This window comes from Ambystoma mexicanum, chromosome 3q (assembly GCF_040938575.1).
Source record: "Ambystoma mexicanum isolate Mex_15411 chromosome 3q, UKY_AmexF1_1, whole genome shotgun sequence".
Taxonomy (NCBI): Eukaryota; Metazoa; Chordata; class Amphibia; order Caudata; family Ambystomatidae; genus Ambystoma; species Ambystoma mexicanum.
The window spans coordinates 1,159,575,122-1,159,600,396 of NC_090926.1; the positions used below are offsets into that span (position 1 = coordinate 1,159,575,122).

General features: G+C 45.8%; 1 protein-coding gene across 3 annotated transcripts in view; it reads left to right on the forward strand.

Moving 5' to 3' along the window:
* PRKACA (protein kinase cAMP-activated catalytic subunit alpha) overlaps window positions 1-25,275 on the forward strand; it is a 1,211,861-nt gene that overhangs the window by 694,824 nt on the left and 491,762 nt on the right. For all 3 annotated transcript variants that reach the window (XM_069603980.1, XM_069603981.1, XM_069603979.1), the window contains one exon: window positions 4,181-4,279. In XM_069603980.1, the coding sequence (XP_069460081.1) occupies window positions 4,181-4,279 (99 nt within the window). The remainder of the gene's footprint in view (window positions 1-4,180; window positions 4,280-25,275) is intronic.

A 25,275-nucleotide genomic window follows, 5' to 3' on the forward strand; every position in this document is an offset into this window, starting at 1 on the left:
ATGAAGGGTCGCATTGTGTCCTTGAATCCACTGCACTAACAATTTGAAGGGTAAAATATGTTGAATATCCACAAAAAAGTGATGATTCACTATATTGAAAGCTTCCGTAGGAATGTTAAGTTTCTATTACTGAGACCTGTCTTTCGACACATGTTCATCCGTCACATAGGGAGAAGGGAAACAGAAGACACAATGTAAGCAAAGTGTTAGACAATATTTATGCAAGTGAGGATGGCAACTGTGCTGTATGCTACATTAACGTTGTGACGGATGAATGTTCAATTTGACGCAAATGGACATCGTACGTGTTTGTAATATAAATTGCTAGATAACATAAATATGTACTGTGTATATATACAATTATAAATTGGTTGCTGAAATGTCTTTTTTCCTTCTCGATTTTACATAGTTATACATAGTTATATTATACCGATGTGCGCCTGTCATGGGTACAGTTTACCGGTTGACTGCTTCTTCAACCGCAATTGGACACTAATCATCAGTACATTTGTGATAACCATTATCTGGGACGATCGCCAGACACCAATCTGTCCTTTTGCGGTTGCAGTTAAATGGAACAACATGTCCGCCTATAGGTTCTAAAAACGTGCAAATGTGAAAGTGTTGCTTTTAAAATGTAAATCACTCCTTTCTTCCATTTATTTTTAATTGCCATGTGCGCCAATCTCAAATCCGCGATGGAAGCTAACTTTCTGTGAAGAATGCAAAGACTAAGAATGATTGATCGATGAACGGACTCTGCATTATAAGATCGCTGTTCGCACTTAAATGAGAACCATGCAGTGTTTGCTAGCTATTCCCTAAATTGGAACATGTTAGCCATCTTTTTGTGGACTTAATTACCACTTTTCAGTATTATGTCAAAATTAAAAGTACTTGTTACGCTCACGGCTATTGATGTTTTAAACATTTTTGTGAAAAGAAACAAAAGTTGGGAGTCTGTGTTGATGTTCCTGGTTCTGTGTTGGATAAGGTTATCACATTGGTGATGGTACGTTTGGCTAAGCTGCCCACTAACATAATTAAAATAGGTGAAGCTCAACGTGAGCGTCTAGTGATGTCAGTGCTAGGGGCGAGTGATCTGAATTAGTGCCGATAGGGCACTTGAACTTAGGACGATGAATCCATGAGCAACATTAGCACAAGATGGTAAGTGTTAAAGTGAAAAAAAGCTCTTGCTAAGTTGCATCAGAATATTTTAAAGAACGATCGATGTATGATCTAAAATATATGCCCTTTTTATTGGGCCAATAACATGTCTGACCAAACTACCCCTCTAAACAGTGTAGGAAATGGCCCCCAGTGTCTAACCTGAAGTAGATAAAATTAGAATGGCAGTTCTGGACCTGATTAGGCCTCCGTTCACCCAACAAAATAAATTGCAACTATGTAACCACAATCTGTTACTGTACTAGGGGAAAGCGTGAATTGCATTACCTTATTGCACTAAATGTGCTCTCTTCAGGAAATACTAGGTCCTTAGTCACTTGAAGAGTTATCAATGGTAAAAACCAATAGTCTGTCAAAGATGTGTAAACGTTGAGTAACTTGTTTTACCCCACATGTGCAGCAGGTGGACAAAACAGAGAGAGGGGGGGATACTGAGGTTAAAAAACTAGCAGGCCAGGAAGAGCTTGTTTTAGAAGTCTCCCAATGCCCAGTGTAGTCCATGTGGAAGGCACCTGGAGAGACGATACACGGTGCGAAGAACATGACAGCACGATGGCAGTGACGGGAGCATTGTTGAATCATGAAAGTAGTAGCCCAGCGGAGCAGGAGGGTGCATCAAAAACAAAGACATGTTCCTGCAGAAAAACCATGGTTGTAGGTGACTCTTCACTCTTGTGTCCTGTTGCTGAGCTGAAGCGAATAAGCTAGCTAACTCTGGTTTCCAGTTTAGGAATACAGAGAACACCCTTGCCCCACATCCTTACAGACACTTGTACCAGAAGGATGTTACCAAGCGTACAGCAACTGCAGGCAAGCAAGAGTCCAGCATGGGGGCAGGCAGGTCATCCAGTAATGTCTACTCCAAGAAGCTAATGAACATATGGAGGATTAGAGGAAAGAGGCAATGGGCACAGGATTCAGCCAGTATGAGGATCCTCAGAAGCTGTCTTCATGTGAGATCAGGTACAGATTTGAGCAATGGGAAGGGTCTTGATTGAAACATTGTTCATTCAGGGGCCAGCTCACTTATCAACCTCCCAGGAACACACAAAAAGTTTGGATGACAGCCAGTCAGTGGTGTCCTGAAAAGCCACCAGTCTCTCAAGCACTTCCTCACCGGTTATAGATTGAGATGTCTGTTGGACTTTAAACCACTTTGCACTGGCTTAAACCTTAGTGGGCTTGGCGATGAGCCTATGTCGACAAAACAGTTTTGACCACGTCCCATTCACCATACAGACTAAAAAGCCACAAAACAAAATCGTATGGATAGGGGCTAAACAATACAGTAGAACTCGAATGGTTGGGTGCATTGGACTACTAATGCAGCAAATGATCTGTGACCAGCCAACTTCACAACACATTTTCTGGATGATTGAATTGCCCAGAGGCCAGCCTGGGGTGCTTAAAAAGCTATATGGCCTACTAAGTGCAGCAAATGAGTTGCAGTGACGGGGGGCATCAGTAAAAGTCCCTTTAGTCACAAGAAGAAAGTTTAAAAACCATGCAAGCCAATACAATATTTAGGGGACAAACACACAAAAAAAGAAGCCCAAAGATTTAATTGTGCCCTTATAAAGAGGAAAGCTTTTGAGCCTCTAACCCAATGTGACTGTGGCCGCTTGTTAGCAGACTTATCTTTTTTTAGTTGCTCGCTATGCACGGAAAGGGTCACTGCGCAGGCTTTATCCTGCAAGGAGCGCCACATGTTTTTTTTTCATGCTGACAAAGTGGTGCTTCTGACAGTTCAGTCCTTAGTCCCCCAAATCCTCTGATTTCCATTAGAATTAGTTTTATTTGCCAGTCTTTCATCTTCAACCTCATTCTCTGGGTGAGGAAACTTGTCACAATGTTGATCTCCAGAAGGGTGAAATTCAATTTGGACAGAACCAGGTCAGATATACTTTTTCGTCACTCACCATGGTGTTTAACTTGTATTCATTGCACCTAAAGCCACCGTTGCCATATAGGTTGTCATCTATAGCTAAGGCAAGACACCCTGACTAGGCTTCCCGCCCCAGAAAGGTGCCATGCTCATTCCACTAGATCAAAAGTAGCCTCTGTGGGCATTCCAAGTGTATGTAGCCATATTTGATGTATAGCTGCACAACAAATTGTTGGTCAAAACACGCTTTTTCCTGGAAGTGGTACCTGTCAGCTTAAAACCTCTTGCAATTTCCAGCACTGCCACACCATTACTGCTTTGCTGTGTAATCTGTTCCTAACAGGTTGGGAATGTGGTGGAGCATAATGGATGTAATAATAAACAATTGCTACAGTGATTCAATGTGTCTGTGGTTTTCCCTCCTTCACAAATCCTGCCAGCTACCACTCCCCCAGCATATGCCAGTGCTGTATTTCTCATACTTGAAGTAAAACAAATGGGTACCTGGTGGTGGCAGTGCGGGGCACAGTTAGGGTGGTGTAGGTGTGCCCAATGGAGTTTGTGTACCTAGGTTCTGTAACTTAAATTCTTTAGCTGGGTTTTGAAAAATCTGTAGCTCAGCGTTTTGTCTCGCCTTGCTGCAGTCTCATGTTTTTCCAACAATTTGTGAAAGGGAAAGTGCCCCGTACTCTAAATTACCATGAAGTTATTTTTGTGTTTTCTTTGCATTGCACTTACTAATTAGTGGCAATGTATTCCTTGTCCATGGCTCTTTTTCCCCGATATGGCCCTCACCAATAAAAATTGAATCGTAGTCAAATCTCAGTAAGAAAACTACTGCTGTGGGAAGCCTTAAGGAATCCGAGCCAGAACATGGTGAGGAAATGGGTACATATGCTTAGATTTTGAATGCAGAATGCCTTCAATATTTTAAAACTGTTGAGCATTACCATGTCCCTTTTTGGAGGCTTGGTTATGCCAGGGGTATGGGGGGGGTTTGGAAGGGGACAATTATAGTTATTATAGTCACTATGGTGAGTAACTCTTTTGTAAGCTTGTCATGAAATTGTTATAATGCTAAACATAATTTAATTTCCCTTCCAGGTTGTGAAACTAAAACAGATTGAACATACACTCAATGAGAAGCGAATCCTTCAGGCTGTCAACTTCCCATTCCTTGTGAAGCTAGAATATTCTTTTAAGGTGAGTTCTGGACCCTACATCTTCAAAGCCTTGACTTTTAGTTTATGGGAGAAGGTCATGCATGTGCCAACAATATACTATGTTGTAGGATATTCATAAATATTCAATCTTTGATGTGGGGGATGCTGGTACACTTCAGATGTGGAGAGAAGTATCTAATAGACAATATTTACAGACAACATAATAAATATTAAAATCTGGAAGCAGCTAGGCAAAATGAAGTGTAAACTGCAGACAATGTCAGGGTGCTGCAAGTATACCTTCTACTGACAGTTCACCTTTTCTTTTTCCACCATGTGCCCAATTTATCCAGGCAAATTATTTACTTTCAGTTTTTACACAAATTTAGCCATTTGTTTGCTCTTCATCCCACTGATATCTATGAAGTGGCTCTTTCTTAGGTTAGGATTTCCTGATTTTCTATTTTGAATTTTTATTTAACCTTATTGGGCTTGGGGCAAAGATAGTCTTGATTCTGGGACGCTCAAGTCATGTGTGATTTTCGTAGGTTAATTTTGCTTAAGTGTTCAAGATAAGAGTCCCATTCAAGATAATAAGAGTATCATTGATGAAACGTTTCCTCAATTGTATGGCCATGAAGATGTTCAGACTTCACGAAAGCCACTGCATGCAAACCTTGAATTCGTACTAAATTCTATTTCTGCACAATCCGCATTTAAATTTTGTATATAATGAGGTATAGGTCTGTTAAGACTTTCATCAATAGCTAATAATCCTCAACCTTGCATAATATTATTGTAAAGCTACTCTATATCCAGGAAAGCCAGTTTGTACACATTAGTGAAAGGGGAAGCCTTCACTCTTGTTGATCATTCCTAAAGTCAAGTAAATATTATTTCTTTTATTGGTAGCGTCTTAATTAAATAATCCACATAGTTGTGCAGAGGCTACAGGATTGGTCTTCATCCATTGATTTTGGGTCCGATAGGTGGACTCTCAAAATCCTTGCAATCTGTGGGTAAGATGCAAAAGTCACGTTTTCTACGATTGGTACAATTCAATAAGGGATGCTCGTTCTCACAAATGTATCCTACCTATAAAACCTCATATGTTAGTGTCTTAATATCTAGTTTTGTGTTACATGTGGGATCAGAGGTCCACAGTATCCAGTGCAGTACATCAATCTAAGGGCCTTATCCTTCCCAAACCTGTTTCACACTTCCTCCTCCCTTATCTTGTGATTCGCCCCTGTCTACAGAGTGAGTAATCGCCTAGGGGCTCAATGTCAACTCCTAAATAGCGGTAGGATGGAGCGTAGGGTATGGAATATCCATGTACCATCAGATTCACACGTGTTGCTCTTTTTCTCGTGAATCTTAATACTTTTGTCTTGTCCAGGTTGATAGTTAGGCCATTTATTCTGGCATAGTCCCATAGAGAAGTAGCAGAACGCCTTAAACCACCTATGGTATTATCAAAGACAACCAAATCATCTGCATATGCCAATACTGTGCATGATACTTCCTCCCTTATATGTTGACAATGATCTTATCATTCTGCAAATTCTCAACAGCTTTACATTCTGCTAGAGTAATATTGGTTTGTCCCCATTCATTATGCAGGGATTAAGATTGGATAAGCAGGAGCTAAAAGCAGTGCCTGGGCATCCAGCTTTAACCAGTGACAAGGTGCTAGTACATTGCGTTCCGCAAATCTAACCGTACAATAAGGAAAAATATTATTCAGTCCCTTATTTATGACCCCTTATGCTTTACATGTTGTATAGATGTGTCCTAATGTTTATTCATGCGTTGTCCCAAAAGTTACATTCAGTGTTTTTTCTGCATCAGTTGGCCTGGGGAGCCAAAGGTAGCTCCAGGTACCTGTTAGTGGCAAGCTAACAGGCTCTTCTAGGCTACAAGCAGGAGCTAAATAGCTCCCAGGGCCTTCAATTCCGAACCCTGTTATGAAAATTAAGGATCTTTATTAAGACCAGATAGTTACTGTTTCAAAAGCAATCATTTGGCATGTTGCATAATGGGTGAATGAATGAAGAGACAGGTCTCCAACATTGCTGGAAGCCCCACTTAGGAATGTTCCAAAGGAACAGTTTAGCTCTAATATTTCCCAGATATTGATTTACTGTGTTATTCAACTGCAATTTGGATGCCATTTGTGAGGAAACCTAGTCTTTTATTTAAGTAATTCATTTTGTCAACTTTTCTTTCCTAGCCTTCTTTCAATGGCAATTCAGTACGCGTGATATTCATTAACTCTAAAGAGATACCATACTGCCTCCCCCACTCATCCAGATTTCTCGAAAGGCATCAAAAAATTGAGAATTACTAAATGTTACAGTAAATGAACTGAGCTCATAATCTGATGTCGATCCAGTTCCGAGCCTACATCCTTTATGGTCAGTTGAGGTTCATGTTTTGCCACCAATTGTAGAACATTAGTTCAAATGAAAATTCCCATTATTACTGGGCAAACCCGTAAATATTGATTGTTTTGTTTTACTCTGCATGTCCTTTTTGCACCATAATGAAGCAATGCCAATTTTGCTGCTAATACCAAGTTTTCAACTAAGGTCCTATCACCACTGCAGACCATTTCGCCTTCAATATTGAGAGGTTTCAGCAGCAAAAACCCAAGGTTTACCAGGGATTGTATAATACAGCGAATATTTAATGGACTGCCTCACCTTTTACCTCAGTTCGAAGACTGGTCCGGGTGCAATAGACCTCCAACACGAGAGGCTTGGGCTTATCCTTTCCAGCCAGCCTCTAGTGTATCGTGTCCCTTCTCACCTCTGGTCTTTTGAAGCCAGGCCAAGAGTCCCCTGTAACTGCCAGTCCTTGGCACACCCTATATGGTTTTAATTGTTCTGGGGTTTGTGTGAGTGCTAGAAGTCAATTGTTTCCACACATGATGTACTCTTGCCACTCCCTACATGCAGCCCACCCATTAGTCTTGTCTTAACCCCTGTTTAGATTTAGTCGTTCCCTGATGACCTTTATGCACCAACTTGGTTATTCTGGCCCGTACCCTTCTGGTGGGATAATTTAATCAATTCTCATCGCAAATTCCTGCTTTGTGTGTAATTCAACTCTCCACAACGCTTCTGTTTTTGTCAAGGCAAGCCTGCTGGAACCATTCTTGTTTTTTCCAATCCAGCTTTAACATAGAGCCTTATCTTTTAGCATCGCTGCTTCCCAGTCGTTTTTGGATATTATCCCTTGATCGATCAGTAGTCTTCTATTCCCTCGCTCTCTTCTTTGATGTAAGCCTTGATAGACAGTCTGCTCCTGTGTTTTTGTACTCCCGGTACTTGATCAATATACCATATTCCTGTAAGCTTGTGACCATTAGCTTATGATAAAGAATACTTCAGCCAATCCTATATAGTTAGTATCTCCTTCACAGGTTGTAATCTTTTTGAATTTCAAATCTTTTGCCCCATAAAGTGTCTGAATTTCGCCACAGCCCATTCAATGGCTTGCAACTCTTTGCTTCCATCTCCCTTAAAGATCTTTATGCAAAAGCAATCGTCGGTTCCTTTGGTCCATCTTTGTGATAAAACTGCCCGTAAACCTGCTTTGCTGGCATCAGTGGTTACTGTACTTTTCCTATGTGGGTTAGTTTTGCTTAACGCTTAGTTTACATATCCAAATGCTGTGCGTCATTGATTGTCTTGTTTGAAAATTACAGGTGGCACTGGCAAAATTGGGTATAAATCAAACATATTACTCTGCCAGAACTAAAAGCGATAATGACCGTTCATTGTTCTTGGGAGCCAGCATAAATTGTATTGTTCTTTCCTGGGTTTGATTCATCTTGCAGATATGATATGCCCCAGGTATGGATTTTCCTTTCTCTATTGTTTACATCTGTACTTACTGTGAGTGGTCAGACATGAAAGCTGGACAAAAAGTTGTCATGTTTTTTGTTAAAGACTTTAATTAAATTATAGGGGTTGGGGAAAATGCCGCTTTCCCTGCTCAGAGGAATTTCCTACCTAAAAACGAAGGCACGGTCTGTCAGGATCAAAAGCCTTCCTTGCGTCCAAATGTTCTATCCTGACCCTCAGCCTATAAACAAAGAAACAAAGTGACCAGGAAAATGTCTTCAACCTGTTATTGACAGTGTTCATAAATAAAAATAGATTAGTTCCAACTTAAATCTTCACGGTGGATAAAACTTCACTCTAGGGGGGGGGCTCCTTTCCCCTGGATTCATCAATATTCGAACAATGTCTTTTCATCTAACAGATCCCTGTGCCTGGCATACTCTCCTGCCCGGTACTCTCTTGTGTATTTTCACGTGCCTAGTACGCTTCTGGCCAGGACTTTGCTCGTCTACTTTCAAAGGCCTGGTGTGGCTTCTCTTGCCAGGACTTCTATCGTGCTTATGTTTCTCTTTTTACTTTTACAAATACATATACCCTCTTTGACTTGGTATACTTCATTTAGGTTTTCCCCTCAACACCCACGTCTTCAATCTGTATGCACATATGCTTTTGGGGTCTTGTTTGGCTTTCTACCCTTTTCACTTGTAAGTACAGTTTGGCTTCTCTCTGCCTCTGTAGCTTTACAATATTCAGTTACTTGTTGGCGCAGTCGCCGCAATGCCCGGGCTCCCCACCCGCTCTGGGCTGACTCAACGTTTCTTCACCGCATCTTGGGTCCCTCTTGCGCTTGCAATGCGTTCTGCCGCTTGCTGCACACTCTCGGTTCCTCTGAACGCCTGCTTCAGGTCCGGCTCTGGTAGGGACAACAGTGTCTGTGACCTGCCCTCTTGGCGTCTCCAAGGCCCTCTCCACTCATCCAGTATGACTTCACTTCTCTCTGGTCGAGTCTCTCGGCCTTGCCACACCGGCTCGTGTCTCCAGCATTCTCTTACCACTCTGGGAGATCAGGCGTCTTCCCCTGTGCCGCTATACACAATCAGTTTTCCATTTTTAAAGGTCCCACATAACTGTGCTTTTCCCAAACTACTAGTACATTTAACGAGCTTGAGGCTATCAGTAGTTTGCATCGAATCTCCTCATCCTCTTCGCCCCAGTACTTGGGTGGTTATGGGAATCTAAGTCCATATATGTTAGTTAATGCACAGTATTTGGGGAGTTTCTTTTACTGATTTTACTTGACAAAAGGTTTCACCACCTTCCCTGAAGGGGGGAGCAAAGACTTGACAATATCAAGGTATTGAGCTTAAGGGAGTTTTCCCTATGGGTAAACGGATACCCCCCTCCTCCAATGGAGCCACAGTCCTGCCGTTTTTTTCTGTCCTTTGTTTAGTATGCACTTTCCTGACTTCATGCACAACCTGTTTAATACCTGCTCTTCTATTTATCTGGTGCACAAATTCTTTAACACAACATAGATTTTCATTGAACACTTCATGGTGCACATTGGTCTGTTCAATATTTGCCACCATTCTGTGTTCACATGCAAACACAGATTCGTTGGTCTTCAGGTCTAATCTTATGTTAAGTAGTTTTTGATGTGACCAGCTGAGAAGAGGGTCACTGCCCTTTTGAGATAAATATACTGTGGGAAGTCAGAATTGGGAGACCAACAAGGTGGCACTTGGGTAAAATAGTTCTTTATTTGAACACCAAAAACCTAAGCTGTCACTATGTTTTGCGGCCCCACTTTTAAAGAAAGTCTAAAAGTCCTCATCAGTATGTCCAACAAAATATTCAAAATTCCCCATCCAGAAACCTGTTCTAGCCCGATTCCTGTCCCTACCACTGTAAACTAAAGAGACTAACCTTAACAAAGGTGCACCTTTGCCCAAACAAAAGAATGGTGGCTGGTTTCTGACCCACTGTGATCTCTCTATCAGAAAGGCTTTTCTTGCCTGTTGCACAGTTTAAGTAAAGGCACCAAATCCACCTTCTGTCAGGTTGTGTATCAGCCTTTAGTTAGTCTCTCTCTCTCTCGCCCTGGCTTGCCAGGCAGTTTGTCTCCATCCTCTGAGCGTCTTTCACCTTTGGAAAGCTCTTGATTCTTGCGTGTAGACGGCACCCGCAGTCAGGGCTTCCTTTGTGGCTTCTATGGCGACACGGCAGCACCTTGCGTGTCCCTGGATATGTGTGACAAAATGGGACTCGTCCACCAGTCACATGACGCTTGGAACACACAAATAAATGAGCTCCTCATCACTATATAAACAGTAGAGGAACACACACATTACTTCTCAAGTGTTTGGCCATTTCCTGCTGCTGTTTCTCTTGGATTCCTCATGCTTTGGACCACCTTTCATGCCTGGACTCTGGACTTGGATTACCCCTTTGGACTTGGTGATATTTGGACTCTATGGATTGATACCTTCTAGATTTTGACCCCTTTGCTACTTGAACATTGGACTCTTGCTGGATTATCTCTTGGATTAGGTATTTGGACTTGGATTTTGCATCCTTGCTGCTCCTCTCCCTTTGTTTACTTGCGCCTTTGTGCGGCCCAGGAGTTACTTTGCTCCTAGTTGCACCCTCGTTCTGCACAGGTACAGCTCCCCATCTCTCATTGGTTTCCTATTGCTACTTGGTACCCCTTGCCACGTCTGCCCGGACCGCCTTCACTGTTTTGCGTATTGTCATTTATGACCCCCTTTATTTGGTTCAACCAGTAACTGTTTTGTTTCTTACAGCTGACAACTTCCTGGCATTACTTGTGTTCTCTCCTACCTTTTGCTCCAGTAGTTTGCCAGCGGTTGTTAGGTTTTATTCTCTGGCTGGGCCATGGGGAGAAAGGTTCATTAGTACACCAGGGACGTGTTCATGACACTTAGTCCAGGAATGATCGAACATATTCCTGTTTAGGGATTGCCTGTCCTCAAAGGGGGGTGATGGTCACACCAAGTCGGATCCTGCTTGCCCAATCTCCTAATGGGTTTTAAGATTAGCAGGCTCACCTGCCTAGTCCCAAAAAAGGGTGTGACTCCCCCTTGGGGTGACGGGATGAATTTCCTTGATTCTTCACAATACCTTGCTGCTTGCTGTTTTGTCCTTAAAGCGTAAATCAAACCCATCCCGCTAGTCCAATTCCTTTGCCCCCATATGCAACATGATTGGTATCGATGTAATTGACAGGCTCTCTAATTTTGAATGCTGAACTATACAATGTTTTCTTGTAAAAGTGTGTACTTCGCTCCTAAAACTACCATGTTTTCCTGTTGGGGCCTGGTTGGACTAGGAGTACCCAGTGGCCTGCACACCGACCCCTCCCTCCCCAAACCCCCCACCAATGCTCAGACAACATGTAAGCATGCATCGACATGCTTTCTCCCTCTGTCCCCACAGGCCATCCCCACCATTAGGGAACGCCCACTTCTCTGGTGCTGGAGTGAGGACAGGTGCTCTGTGGCTCAGTAAGGTGTGCATTTGTTAAAGTTGTATTCTTGTGCTGCAGTGCATGTGCCTGCTCCCCCTCCCTTTGTCCCAGTTGCTTCCTTATTTTGTTGGCCCTACCTCACACTGCGCACCCATTGGCTGGCTAGCTCTTGAAATCAGCCAACCAAGGCACCCCCTGCCGTGGCAGGCCTCTCGGCCAAGGACCAGAGGCTAAGAACCGCTCCAGTGTCGTTTGCCGGTGTCCATCTTGGTAGCACGTAGCCCGCAGCAGTCAACCTGCTGTGACTGATCAGGTAAGTCGAATCTGGGTGTGTTGTATTGCGCTGTGCTAAAAAACGCAGCCCTTTTTCCCCCACTTCTGGGAAAGTCGAATATGGGTGTTTTCCCTTTGTGGTAACTGGCATTGTTGCTGGTTCTCTCTATGTTCCACCTAGAAACCCCAGAGGTCGCGCTGTTCATCGTTGAGTAACTTGTTCCTCTCCTGTGTCTTCCTTTGTGATGCTGCCCCCCTCCTCCTGCGCATTCTGAGGTGTGTGCCACAAGGTTGTGCTTCTCTCACCACCACCGCCACCTACTGCCTTCGCAACCCCTATGGTGCTTGCTGTCTCTCCCATCTTCTCTAACTGCTACTCTCTTACCCTAGCCCGCTCACTAAGTCTGGAAGAAAAAAGTTCAAGAGGGACATTCTGGTCTCCAACCCATGCCTCCCTATCTGTGTTACCTACACCAGTGCTTCCGCTAGACCGACTCTGACATCCTCTTTGTTGTCCCCTCTCCAGACCCTTCATATGGTCTCTGTTCTCTTTTCCTCTCCCATTAATGGTGGCACTTGGTGGTAGGTCCGCTTGGCCCCCTTCCTCTACTCCAAGACCTTCATTAATATCGATATGAACAGCACTGTCTTGGTTCAGGGCCCATGGCCCAATCACCTCCTTTTTGATAGGTGTTTCCTGCGTCTTAACAGCTGCCCTTCTCCTGCTACTCCTTATGGCACCCTACTACTCCTCTGGCCACCCCCAGTCCCTTTACCACCTCTGCAAGGTGTACCTAATGCCTGTAAACCTCCACTGAAGTCTTTTAAGTGTGGCAACCTGCTCCATGTCACTACTCTCAACTCTCGTTCTGCTGTCAAACAATCCTCTGACATCTGTCACCTCCTCTAAGACCTCAACCTAGATGTCCTTGCTCTGACCCAAACATGGGTTACGACCAGTTCTGTCACAAGTTTTAACGCTATCCTTCTTGCGGGCTACAAGATCCTCTCTGAACCCAGAACCAACCATCCTGAAGGTGGAGTAGCCTTTATCTTTTCTGAGTGGGCCCCGGCTTCTGTCATTCCTACACAGGGCTACTCCTCCTTTGAATGCCTGGTCTGCAGGCTCTCTAGCTCTCCTGGCCTCTCTCAAACTGTAACCACCATCTACAGGCCACCTGGCCAGTGAGCCCTCTTCCTGTCTGAATGGGCCAACTCTCCTTTGCCTATAGTGCGCAACTTCTCCTCAGAGATTTTAACATCCACATGGATGCTTCTAATCCCGCCTCTGGGCTTTTCAGCAACCTCTGCGATACTCCCTCTCTTTACATTCTACACTCTGGCCCGACGCACTCTGCCAAACATACTTTGCATCCCCCCTCTCTAATCCTCTCACCACTCCTCTCTTGTACTGACCACTTTCTACTCTCCTCATCTGAAACTATTCCTCCGGCAAAGACTGCACACCCCTACCGTCCCCATTCCCGACCCCCCACTCACCCCAGCACTGTCACCTACCATCTTGGTCATTTAGCCCATGAAGCGCGTCAGTGCATGCCTTTGCCTCGTTCTCTGCTCATCCTACACTTGCAGCTGACACACAACCAAACGCAGCCCTTTCTAATCTGCATCATTCCATTTCCAACACCCTGGACATCCTTGCCACTGTCATGACAATCCGGCTGAAGCATACCTCCAAGTACAACTCTTGGCGTGATTCCGACCATGCCGTCCTGAATCTTAAGTGCACGGTGGATGAGGAAATGGAGGGCTTTGAGCGCATCCTCTGACAAACTGGCCAGCCTCCTGCTCCAAAGGCCATACAGACTCTGTACTGTCCAAGAAGAGAGCACACATACAAGGCTGTGGCCTCTAACACAGCCAAACTCTTTAAAATCTGCAAGGAACTGGCCAATCCTGTTGCAGTCTCTAACTCTCCTGTTCCCTCCCAGACCTTCTGTATAGCTCTGGCCTCTCACTTCTCTGCTAAAACTCAGGATATCCTGTCCTCTATCGCCTCTTCCTCTCCCTAGACATGTTTAATCTATGAAAGTGTTGTCTAAACAGGTGCTCCCCTGCTCATCCACAACCATCAAGGACCATATTGACACCCTCGCTCCAGCCTTAGCCGATTTCTGTAATCACTTTCACCACTGAAACTTCTCCTCTCCCCTTAAGCACTCCCTTGTGCACCCCCTCAAGAAGTCATCTGCCGATCCTACCCGCCCGGCAATCTATCGCCTAATCTCCATCTTACCTTTCCTGGGCATACACTTGGAAAAGCTGGCCATCTCCCATCTTACTCTCCACACTGAATCTGTTGGTTGTCTCCATGACCACAATCAGTCTGGCTTCAGAGCTGCCAGAGGCACGGACACTGCTCTCCTGAAAACCCGTGAATATCTGCTCTTCTGTAACCTTGATTCCAGCATTCCTTCTGTCCTCCTCCTCTCCTCTCGCTCAGTCAGGACTGTCTATCCGCGATTCAGGATTGGTTTGCCTCCAACGATCTCTGCCTTAATGCCAATAAGACCCCTGCCTTCCCCCTCTCTGGCTGCCCGTGTTGGGCCCTCTTCCTTCACCTCCTGCGAGGATAAAAACCTTGGTGTCATCTGACTCCACTCTTTCTCTCCTCACATCTTGGATGTCACCAAGAAGTCCCACTACCAGCTGTACCTCCTCAAAGGGACTCTTCCCTTTCTCACTTTCCCTTAGAAGCTCACTGTCTCCATAGCCCTGGTTCTCTCTAGACTGACCTACTGCAACAGCCTCTTTCTCAATCTGCCTTCCTCTACTCTCCACAACTAATCCAGAACAGGACTGCAAGACTTATCCTTGGCCTCAAGCCCAGGGACCGTATCTCTACAGCCCTGAAATCTCTCCACTGGCTCCCTGTGGCTGCAAGGATCAAGTTAAAGACCCTTTGAATTGTCCACAAGGCTTTCTGGGGCCGGGCCCGCACTACATCCAATGCTCCCTTCCAAAACACCTTCCTGCTTGAGACCTTCGTTCAGCTACCTCCAACTCTCTAAGGGTTGGACGCTTCTCGTGGCAGAGAGTGGAGGGTAGATCACTCTCCTCTGCAGGTCTATCCCTCTGGAATGGCCTACCTACCCCTCTCAAACTTGAGATGGTCCACCTGAAGTTACGGAAGCAGCTAAAAACCTTCCTGTTCTCTGCTTTTTCTCTCCCTCAACTGCTGACCTAACGGACCGCACGTAGGAGCTGTAACTTGTTCTTTGTACTTGCCAGAGCCACTCTACCTGCACTTAGAACATTGCTGTCCTGTTTTCGCCTCACCCCCTTTCCCCTTGCACCTTTCGTTCTTGCACTTGCACGATCTGAATGACAGAAGGCCTAGTAAGATCATTGTGTTGTCCTCCCTCTCTCTTGTCGTGCCTAGAAACACTTGTGTACAGGCGCATAATCAATGATTCATCTATTGTTGCCTTAGCGGTTTTCATTGGTTCTTCTAAGCTACCACATTTCTAAGTTTTTGTTGATTTTCTGCCCCTTCGCCTACTGTAAAAATGGACTCCAGTCTTGACAAAGCTCTTCCACACCATCTTAAATGGCCTGTTCATTCGGGCCGCCTGAGAGCTGTTGGCCATTACCGGCCATGCGTACACTCCGCCCCTCCCAGGATTTATCTCCCATGGGTGGGGGTGTGAGGCGGAGAAAATATGCCCACTGCCATAAGGAAAAGCAACCAAGTCCCTTTTCCATTTCTATGGTGTTGGATGGGATCTGAAGGAACGCAGAGACAGGAGGTACGTTCGGAGTGGTTGGGAAGGGGTTTGGTTGGTTTTTGAAGTTGGGGGGGGGGGGGGTGCTGGGGGGAGGAGAGAAGGCAACATGGAGAAGGCTCCCTGTTGCCTCCCACATTATTAAAAAAAAAAAAAAGTCACCACCTGGGGACAGACCTCTCACCCGCTGTTCCAGCCTCCTGATAATGGCCTTTCCCAGGGTGCAAATTGTAGTTCTCTGTGGTTCATTTGCTCTACCTCCACTTCTTGCGTATACTGTTGTGCCACACTGACTGTTCTGGGTTTTCATTGTCTTATTTATTCCATTTCATTTCTCGCATTCATTTAGATTTCTGATGCTTGTTAATCTGCTTAGAATCACATGCTGTGCATATGGTCTGACATCCAGTGGTATCTGCAGAGTATTGCATTGTGTCTTTTCGAGGATCGAAAGGGGACTTCGGCATAGGCGTGTCTGTAACAGTATCCTTACCATGACGTGTAATGTACCAAAAATCCCTCACGCGCCGAGGTCCCTCAGATTTTTTTTTTTCCACCCAGATTACTGGTCGCCCTAATGCAGAGCTCTTACATAAAGATAACGTTATTGTCATTATTGTTGACTGTCGTTATTCCTATTAAGTCACTTCGACAGTTGAATCCTTTGAAACAACGCCGAAGACTGCTGCAGACTTTCGCCGCCTGTTGATCGCGGCGGTGCTGCCGTCCACGTGGCCGGGCTCTGTCCGGCCTACACAGAAGGGAGAGTGGTGTCGGGGTTGACATATTCTTTACAAATATGCTTTCCTCTTTCACCCTCTCTGCTCCCTGGGTTTTGTCATCGCTGTAACTGTCTTTCCATATGGAAAAGACGCCATTTAGATTTTGTCCCTTGTGCAGGGCCAAATATCTGTGGAAAGACGAGCACGCTCGGTGCAACAACCGTCTTCCCCCTCGACCACAACGAAGCGAGTTGTGCGGCCTGTAGACTCCTGTGCCTTAAGACGCTTAAAGAGCGCTGCTTGAAGCGGTTGGCGGCCTACGGCATGTCGCAGGACGAATGTTCTTCCCCCCCGCTGTTGCAACCGCCAAAAGTGATGGGGGGGGGGGGGACTAGCGATGACCAGGCCTCCTTGTCAGAAGCCATTGACCTAATGGCGGACTGCTCTCGGTCCGTGACGACAGACACCACCAGGCCTGATGCGAGTCACGCTATGGGGAAAACACCCGGCTACAGGGGCGTACACGATCATAACACCAAACACAACCCAAGGTTCTGCTTCCACAACACTGTCGAATCGTACCAAAGCGCCAACGAAACTGTCGATCTTCGACGGGATCCACTGATAGGCAGCCTTCCCCGCAATCCAAAGTGAAGGGCGCTAACACTAAAAGACACGCAGACGTCGAGGCGCTCCAGGAGGACGCGCAGACTCCGCTTAAGGCCCGGGTGACCGTGAAATCCACTGTTCAGCCTCCGGTTCACCCAGTAGCGTTGAAATCCACCGCTCAGCCTCCGGTTCGCCCGGTGGCGTCAATCTACCATTCAGCCGGTAGACCGCCCAGATTCTCCGACCATTGGCGAGAGCATTGCAAGGTTTACTTCGGCAGTTAGACTAAAGGAACGGTCGAAGGAGGTGGCGAAGTACAAAGAAAGGCATAGAGACATGCCGAAAGACACGCTTCTGCGCCCCAAACCCTGCAAGGAATATGCTGAAAGTCCTGTACCTTTGTCAGGCACATTAGAGGACAAATCTTGATGTCACAGGGATGCTGATGAACCCTTTCCTCCCCTGCACCTCTCTGGTTCATCTTCATGGACCAGGGAGAAATTTGAGGGATGCATGGACAGATTAGAAAAATGTGTATCTTATTCTGAGACCCTTGCTCCCAAGAGGCCTCGAAGACTTTCCTTCTATGCTTGTATCCAAGTTTCACAGGACCTTGAAAGATCCACATGAGGAGTATACCCGTGTCCTCACAGATGATGATGTTCTGTGTTATGGACACTTATCAGGATGAGGATGGCAGCTTTCTGGAAAACTACAATGTGGATGATCATACGGGTCTTATGGACAATTAGGAAGACAGCCATCAGGTTGATCAACACTGGATGTCCCCTACTCCCACCCAGGACTTCGAAGTCCTGTGCATAGATCTGTCTCCTCCACCCCCTGCCACACCACCCGGCCTGCCCCCTCCCCTCCCCTCTCCCCAGTCTGGCTCGCCAAGCCTCCGCAGTGGATGACCCGATGGCGTTCAGCGCCATCTTGAAGCAGGCTGCTGCCCGTTTTCAGATCGCCACTCAAGAGGCTTTACCAGATTCTGATTTTGTGGAGGATATACTCAAAGAAAAACCTGCGGCCAGCCAGGCCATCCCTTTGTTGAACTCTATCAGGAGATTGGCACCTTATTTGTTGACCCAAGCCCGGGCATGTGAATCCTAGGGTGGAGAAACCTTTTCGTCTTTCTTCGACCGACCCTGCCTACATCAAGGGTCATGCCACTCAAGATTCTTTAGTGGTTACCACTACTAGGAAACTGGCTGGTGTTCCCCTGTCTACAGGAGTGGCACTACCCGATAAAGAGCCCAAGAGACTTTATGCACTGGGAAAGAGGGTAATGACTACTGCTGCGTTTCCCACCCTTTTCACCAATAACACCATGCTATTGGCCAGCTATGCAGGCGTTCAGTGGAATCTTCTTCAAGAAGACCTTCAAGAAGTGCTAGAACCTACACAGACCAAGTTTATCGCCATAGTTTCGGAAGTCAAGCAGGTCAACCAGAATATGCTCAAAAACACTCTGGACGCTGCTGAGACAGCGGGAAGAAGCCTGGAACAAGGTCCATTGTTCAAGAGACATGCATGGCTGAGGAACTCCGGTTTCAAGCCAGAGACCCAAGCAGCACTGATTAACAAACCCGTTGAGGAGACCAACCTGTTTTGCAAGGCAGTCGAAGCTGCCCTTGAAGCAGCCAAGAAAGAACATGAAACACTTAAGTCCCTTCAACAGATTACCCAGAAACCCTCTCCCCAGACAGGAAGCAGCTCCCACCGGTCCTTTCGTGGGCAACCTCCTTTTTTCCCAGAACCAGTATAATGCAGGAAACTGGAATTCGGGACAAGGGTCTAATACCTCTACCACTTATCCACCCAGAGGACAGCGACGTGGGAAAGGTAGAGGACCAGGTTCCAACCCCAGAGGTGCTGCTGCCTCTGGTCAGAAATGACCTGCAAATCCAAGTCCCCTCCCATGCCACCCCGGTCAGTGGGTGTATAAAATCTTTCCTTACTGCATGGGAGGGGATAACAGACCAGTGGGTTTTCATGGGTACTAGGTTAGGTCGAACTGCCCAGTCGATTTCATACCCAGTTCATGATGGCACAAAGAGAAATCAGTCGGGAGCATTATGGGTGAGAGCTTAGAGGGCAAGGTCAGGTTGATATCCATGTCACCATTAGGAACCACCTACCCCCCAAAGAATAGCAAGGGACTTCCTGTTCCATTTACATGGATTCCTTTTGTGCCATTCTGGACTTCATGCAATGCTCTAGTCTTTGGGCGAGGCTCTCTATAAAAGCCACGCCCAAGGAGCAAGACTTGCTTTGTGTGTTTTCTCTGTAGCAGTGAGCACGTGCTTACCTGGTTCAGCCTCCGGAGAAATTCCACAGCTTTCTGCATACCCGATCCTCGGCCGGACGGCATCCTTGCTTCTTCGAGCTCCGCATCTGAAAGGAGGAAACAGAAAGCATTAGCGAACTTAGTTTTTCTAGTCACCTGTTTTTTCGGCAGGTCTGATCGTCTTTTCAGCTCAATCTTCATCACGCGGACCATCTGGCATCAGCAGCTCGTTGGATTTCCTTTCTGCAGAGGTATTTCTTGACAAAACCTGTTAGGATCAGGGGCGTTGTTATCGGGGCCAGGCACAGTACTTAACCCGTCCTTTACCTACCCTCGCAGGAAGAACCCCAGGAGAGGGAGATGGAACAGAATTCAGAAGATAGGAGAGCAGAGGTCGAGAGAAACCATCGCTCCTGCAGAGTTTTCAGGTGAGCGTGACATGGGTACTGAAGACGGTCACCCGCGGGTACTGTATAGAATTTGCCCGACCACCACAATTCAGACCGCCAAGATCAAGACGCTGGACCACCTGCAAATCCTACTGCAAGAAGTGCAGACCCTTCTAGGAAAGGACGCCATAGAATTCGTCCCTATTCTACAGGTAAACAAGGGTATTTATTCAGTGTACTTCCTTGTACCCAAAAAGGATCTCACCATGCGCCCAGTGCTAGACTTGCGCCCAGCGAACAAGTTTGTGAAACCTCAAAAGTTTTGTACGTTCACTAGGTAATCCCGCTGTTGAAACAGGGGGATTACATGGCAACACTGGACATGAAAGATGCAAACTTTCATATTTACATGTTGCCAGTGCACAGAAAATACCTAAGGTTCATGATAGAGGACAAGCACTATCAGTTCAAGGTACTCCCCTTTGGCATTGCCTCGGCACTGAGGGTGTTTACAAGACTACTGGCAGTAAGAGCAGCACAACTGCGCAGACTATCTTTCCCAGATTACCCTTACCTCGACTATCAGCTTATAACGGGGGACTCCTACGAGACATGCCTATTGAACACTCAGACAGTAGACCTCTTATTCAGTCTGGGATTCTCCATCAACAAGAAGAAATCTAGCCTAGACCCCAGTCAAGTCAGAGTTTCTAGGGGCTCTAATACGGACACAAGACTGCCTTGTCTTCCCCCTCCAACGAGAGGATTCAAAACATGCTGTTTCAGATCCCACAGTATGTAGCCAGTCGGGAAGTGACGGCACGCAAGGCCATGCGACTGTTAGGAATGATGGCGTCCTGCATTTACTTAGTTCCTCGCGCGCGTCTGCGCATGCATCCTGGGCAAGATTGGCCCAACAGCCAGTGGTGTCAGGCCAGCGGACAATGGGAAGATCTGGTAGTTGTCTCGCAAGCCCTCGTTCTCTCTGCAGTGGTGGTCAAGGGAAAACCTCTTCAAGGGGAAAACCTTCACCACCCCCGCAGTGGAAGCCACTCTCACGACCAACGCATCTCTCACTGGGTGGGGGGGACCCTCACCTGCTTCAGTAGATGGCGTGCGGTGTGTGGCCCCCACATGTAGCGTCCAACCACATAAACCTGTTGGAGCTATTAGCGGTATTCAAAGCACTGAAAGCCTTTCAAATACAGTTACAGGGATAGACAGTCCTGATCTTGACAGACAGCACCACAGCCATGTACTACCTGAACAATCAAAGGGGCACACACTCTCCAGGGCTATCCAAGCTGTCCCAAAAAATTTGGATATGAGCTCTCAAACACAGGCTGTTTCTGTTGTCCCAACACGTTCCAGGAGAACTGCATCTTCTGGCAGACGTGCTCAGCAGAGATTTCCCACTGCCCGTAGAGTATGAATGGCGACTACACGAAGACATAGTCTCCAACGTTTTCGCAGAATGGGGCTTCCCAGAGATTGACTTGTTCGCAACTCTGGAGAACGCTCAATGCCAAAATTACGCCTCCAGGTACCCACAGAACCGCTCCAAGGGGAATGGGCTCTGGATCACATGGTCCGGGAAATTTGTTTCCGCTTAAACCCCCCCCCCCCCGACTCCCCTGCTCAACAAGATCGTGCACAAGATGCACCAGCGACCAGTCACCATGATCCTTGTGGAGTCACACACCGGACAAGGAACCTTGGCTTTAGCCTAGGATGTAGCGCTCAATGAGAATACTCTTTATTTTCTACGAATTCGAATTGAGCTGATACCCAACTCGTCCCACACCCCCTTTTTACAAATACCCTGGGTCACAATAGACCATTAACCAGGCCGGTGGGTGGTAACACAAAATGTATTTATTTTAAATTCAAAGAAAATCCGTTTTTATATTGGGAAGCAATCACCAATGGGGTGATGATTACAATGAAAACCACTGAAATACATTTTGGGTAACCTTCTACAAGAACATATCCATAGCACAAATGAAAAGGAGCACTTTTTCAATTTGGGTAGATAGCACCCGAGTTGAGGTTTCCCCCTGCAATGTTCCCTCCAACCCCAATTAATCGAATTCTGAGTGGATAGAAAAACACAGCAGGGAGTCGGGGATATGAGACAGCAAACAGAATCAACCGACCTTCCCTCACAAAATAAGAGGCACAACCCTTTTCACTTGCATAAAATGACACTCTGATTTCAAATCACACATGGAAAAGTTACATTTATACTTCATTTCAGCTTTAATTGTCAAAATGTTTTTTTTTTTTAAACGGGTGAAATAAACTGAATCGGAATGCGGTTTTTAGGCTGGGGAATAGATGCACATCACAGGTATCATATAGAAGTGAAAGAGTGACTATAGCTGAGTAATTAGATGAGATTTTCAAGGTGAAAGAAATTCGGTTTTGGTGAAATAAAGCAGTAGGAAAGAGAATCAGTTTGGAAAGAAAGGACAAGTTTTACTTAAACTAGATTATCAAGAAGATAGCGCTGCCCGTGAAACAAGTTAAGCGTCCGCATTACCCCCTTCACGGCGCGTCTCTTTATATGGAAATTAATGAAATTATTCAAAATATTGCTAAGGAGTTCCAAGATGGGGTGAATGAAAGAATTGCGCTAATGCTTATAAAATAAAGGACAGGGTACACAGAGAATTCTAACAGTCTTAAACAAGTTACCAGGGTAAGAATAGGATTACTTAGAGAATAGGGCAACGCGTCAAGATGGGATAGGCTGTGTTGCTATATAGGATGGGGAAATACTCACAATCCGCACTTGAGTTTGGGATTTGGGACAGCCAACCGGGTTCTGGACTCCAAGGGCTCTGGTTACAGCACGGCGGGCACCCCTTAAGGCAAACAGCTGGGAAAGTCTGGTCACTGGATAGCAAGGGTACAGCGGGAATGCAGAGGTAGTGGGCAAAAATCCGGTCTGGTCACACGATGCTCCCCAAAAGGGTACCACAGCTTTTCCCCATTGTTATTGGTATTTCTAATGGGGTTGCTGGGTCAGTGGCCTTGCTGAGATAGGGTCAGCTATGCTTTGCCCTGGCAGTAGTCTGGAACCTTGCAAAGGTTGTTCTGGAATGTCTGGATACGCAGGCGCTGGAAATTCAGGAGTGTGTCCTGTCCCTGTGAGCTCCCAACCCTTATATAAAGCGGGTGACATCACAGGGTTTATTGTTGGGCAGAACTAAGCTAGACCTACCCCCAAGAACCAGATAGGTTAGCCCATGTTTGGTCTCCTGCTCCCAGGAAGGCACTCAGTTGAGGGGGTTGTGTTTTATGAGGTGCAACGCCATCCCACGGTCCTTTTTTGCCAAAAATCCATCTTAACATAAATCACACATTTATACAGTTGCAGCATTTTTGCAAATTACATAAACAGATTATATATTTCACGCAGAGCACGGCAGTCCAACTCTCCAGTTTGTATGACTTTGTTTCGTCCGTCTAGTTTTTCGTCATTTTCAATGAAATTATTTTACCTAATTCTGTGTATAGATTATCATAAGGCATGTGAAAATTAAATTTCAAAGTTGCATCATGTACGCTTCCCTCAGAATATCCAATTCTCTGCCATTTCTGTCCCCATTTTGCCAGTAAAGGCTACCACGTCTTACATTAAAGCCACAAATTGCATCTAGATTGTGAAACTTTCACATTACTGCGTTGTCCATTTTCAGAGATAAAAAGTCATGAAATGTATTAATAAAATAGCCTTTTGAACCAGATGACCAGCATTGTCTACCAAATAAGGGCATAGTTTACAAGGCTGCTCTGGAGTTGGCTTTGAAGCTCCCCAGTAGAAGTTAAGGAGGTGATTTTCCAAAAGTCACGGGTAAGTGCCCCAGAATCTATTGTCTCAACCTGGAGCACAGACAAAAGTCTGACAGGCATGCGATATGCTGCCCTCTGGTCCATTAAAAGTTTCAAAGGGTACAATTAACACGTAGGCATCCCAGAAATCCATTGTGGCTTCTCTTGGGGGTAGGGCATTCCTGTTGTCAGCACCCAAATGTCCTGTGAGCCATGGCAGAAAACCTGTTTGTGCTGATTTCCCAGTACAGCCAAAACAAGAATTTCTTTATTTTGTTTTGAATTAGAAGCAAGCCTCTTGAAATAAAACGTCCCATATGTTTCCCCAGCAACACCCCCTTTACATTGCGAAGCAAGGACAGGGCCTTATTCACAGTACACTGTTAAACAGGTATTGTTCCTGATTTGCAAAGTTGCTTTTTAACACGTGGTGAAGTCTGCTGGGGTGTCCCTTTCAAAAGGTTTTCTCTTCCATCTGACTTCCCAACATTGTTTTGCAGCCCTAATCAGTTTCTCTTATACAGCAATCTGTTCAGGACACATGTCCACTGAAATTGACATATGCCCTTAGAGCTAGGATTTCTTTTGAAGCATTGATTTTTGACATTTTTGTAGCCCAAAATTCAAGCATTTCTTTCTGTGCAGTTGAAAGTAAAGCTTCTATTGATTTCCCAGATCTGGGTTGACACAGCCTGTCATTGAGGGATAATGCTCTCTTCTGTTGGAGCACAATCTGAATATGGATGGGCATGGCAGGGCCTCACTGATAAAAGCAGTGCGATGTTGAACAGAGGAAAAGAGCGCCCGGGCAGCATCCTTTTCAATTTAAAATATTCCCTTTTCAATGGGAACTTTTTCACAAGCAGCAGAGCAGCGCAGCTTTTCACTTTGCTTCTTTAGTACGCACAAGAACACACCCTGGCAGCCTTTCTTGGTGTGCCCCCTGTTCCAACTTGCCCAAAGGTACTTGGCAAAACAGTGCCGCCATAATTTTGTAGCTGCAAAACGCAGTTTTGATGCGAGACAGTGGTGCTCAAAGGAGACAGCACAGCCATTTTGTTAACTGCTGAAGTGCAGCTTGGTTATGGAGGGGAATTCTGCTGAGTGGGTCAATGAATCCCACATACTGGTGGCCCCGCCAACCCTCGGTCTCTCGTCTGAGGGAGATATACCTCTCCCCTCCTATGAAACTACCCCCTCCTATGAAACTGCCCTGCCCGTACAACATGTTATCTCAGGACAGGGGAGAAACACTACACCCATGCCTGCAAACTCTGTACTTAGCGGTCTGGCTCCTGAGGTCATAGAGTTTGGACAACCTTCAACTCCCTCAGAGATGTATGGACATATTCAGGGAAGCGGGGAAACCCAACACCCGATATTGCTATTCCAGTAAATGGAAACGCTTCGTTATCTTGTTTAATTCCAAGGGCGCCAATCCCATTGACTGCTCTTCTACTCACATTGTATTGTACCTGACCCACTTACTGGATTCAGGGCTGGTTTTTAATTCCCTAAAGGTTCACTTAGCTGCTCTCTCAGCCTACACTACGTCACAGCAAAAGGTGTTGTGGTGGAAAATACCAGTTATCAAGGCTTTCATGGAAGGGGTTAAGAGGATTCACCCCCCCCATTTCAAACCCAGCTCCCGTATGGGACTTCAATGTGGTTTTGACTAGACTCATGGGGTCCCCCTTTGAGCCTATGCACAAAGCAAGTCTTAAAGACCTTACATATAAGACAGCCTTCCTGGTAGCCATCACTTCTATTAGAAGGGTTAATGAACTACAGGCCCTTTCAGTACTAGACCCTTTCGTTACTGTTCACAG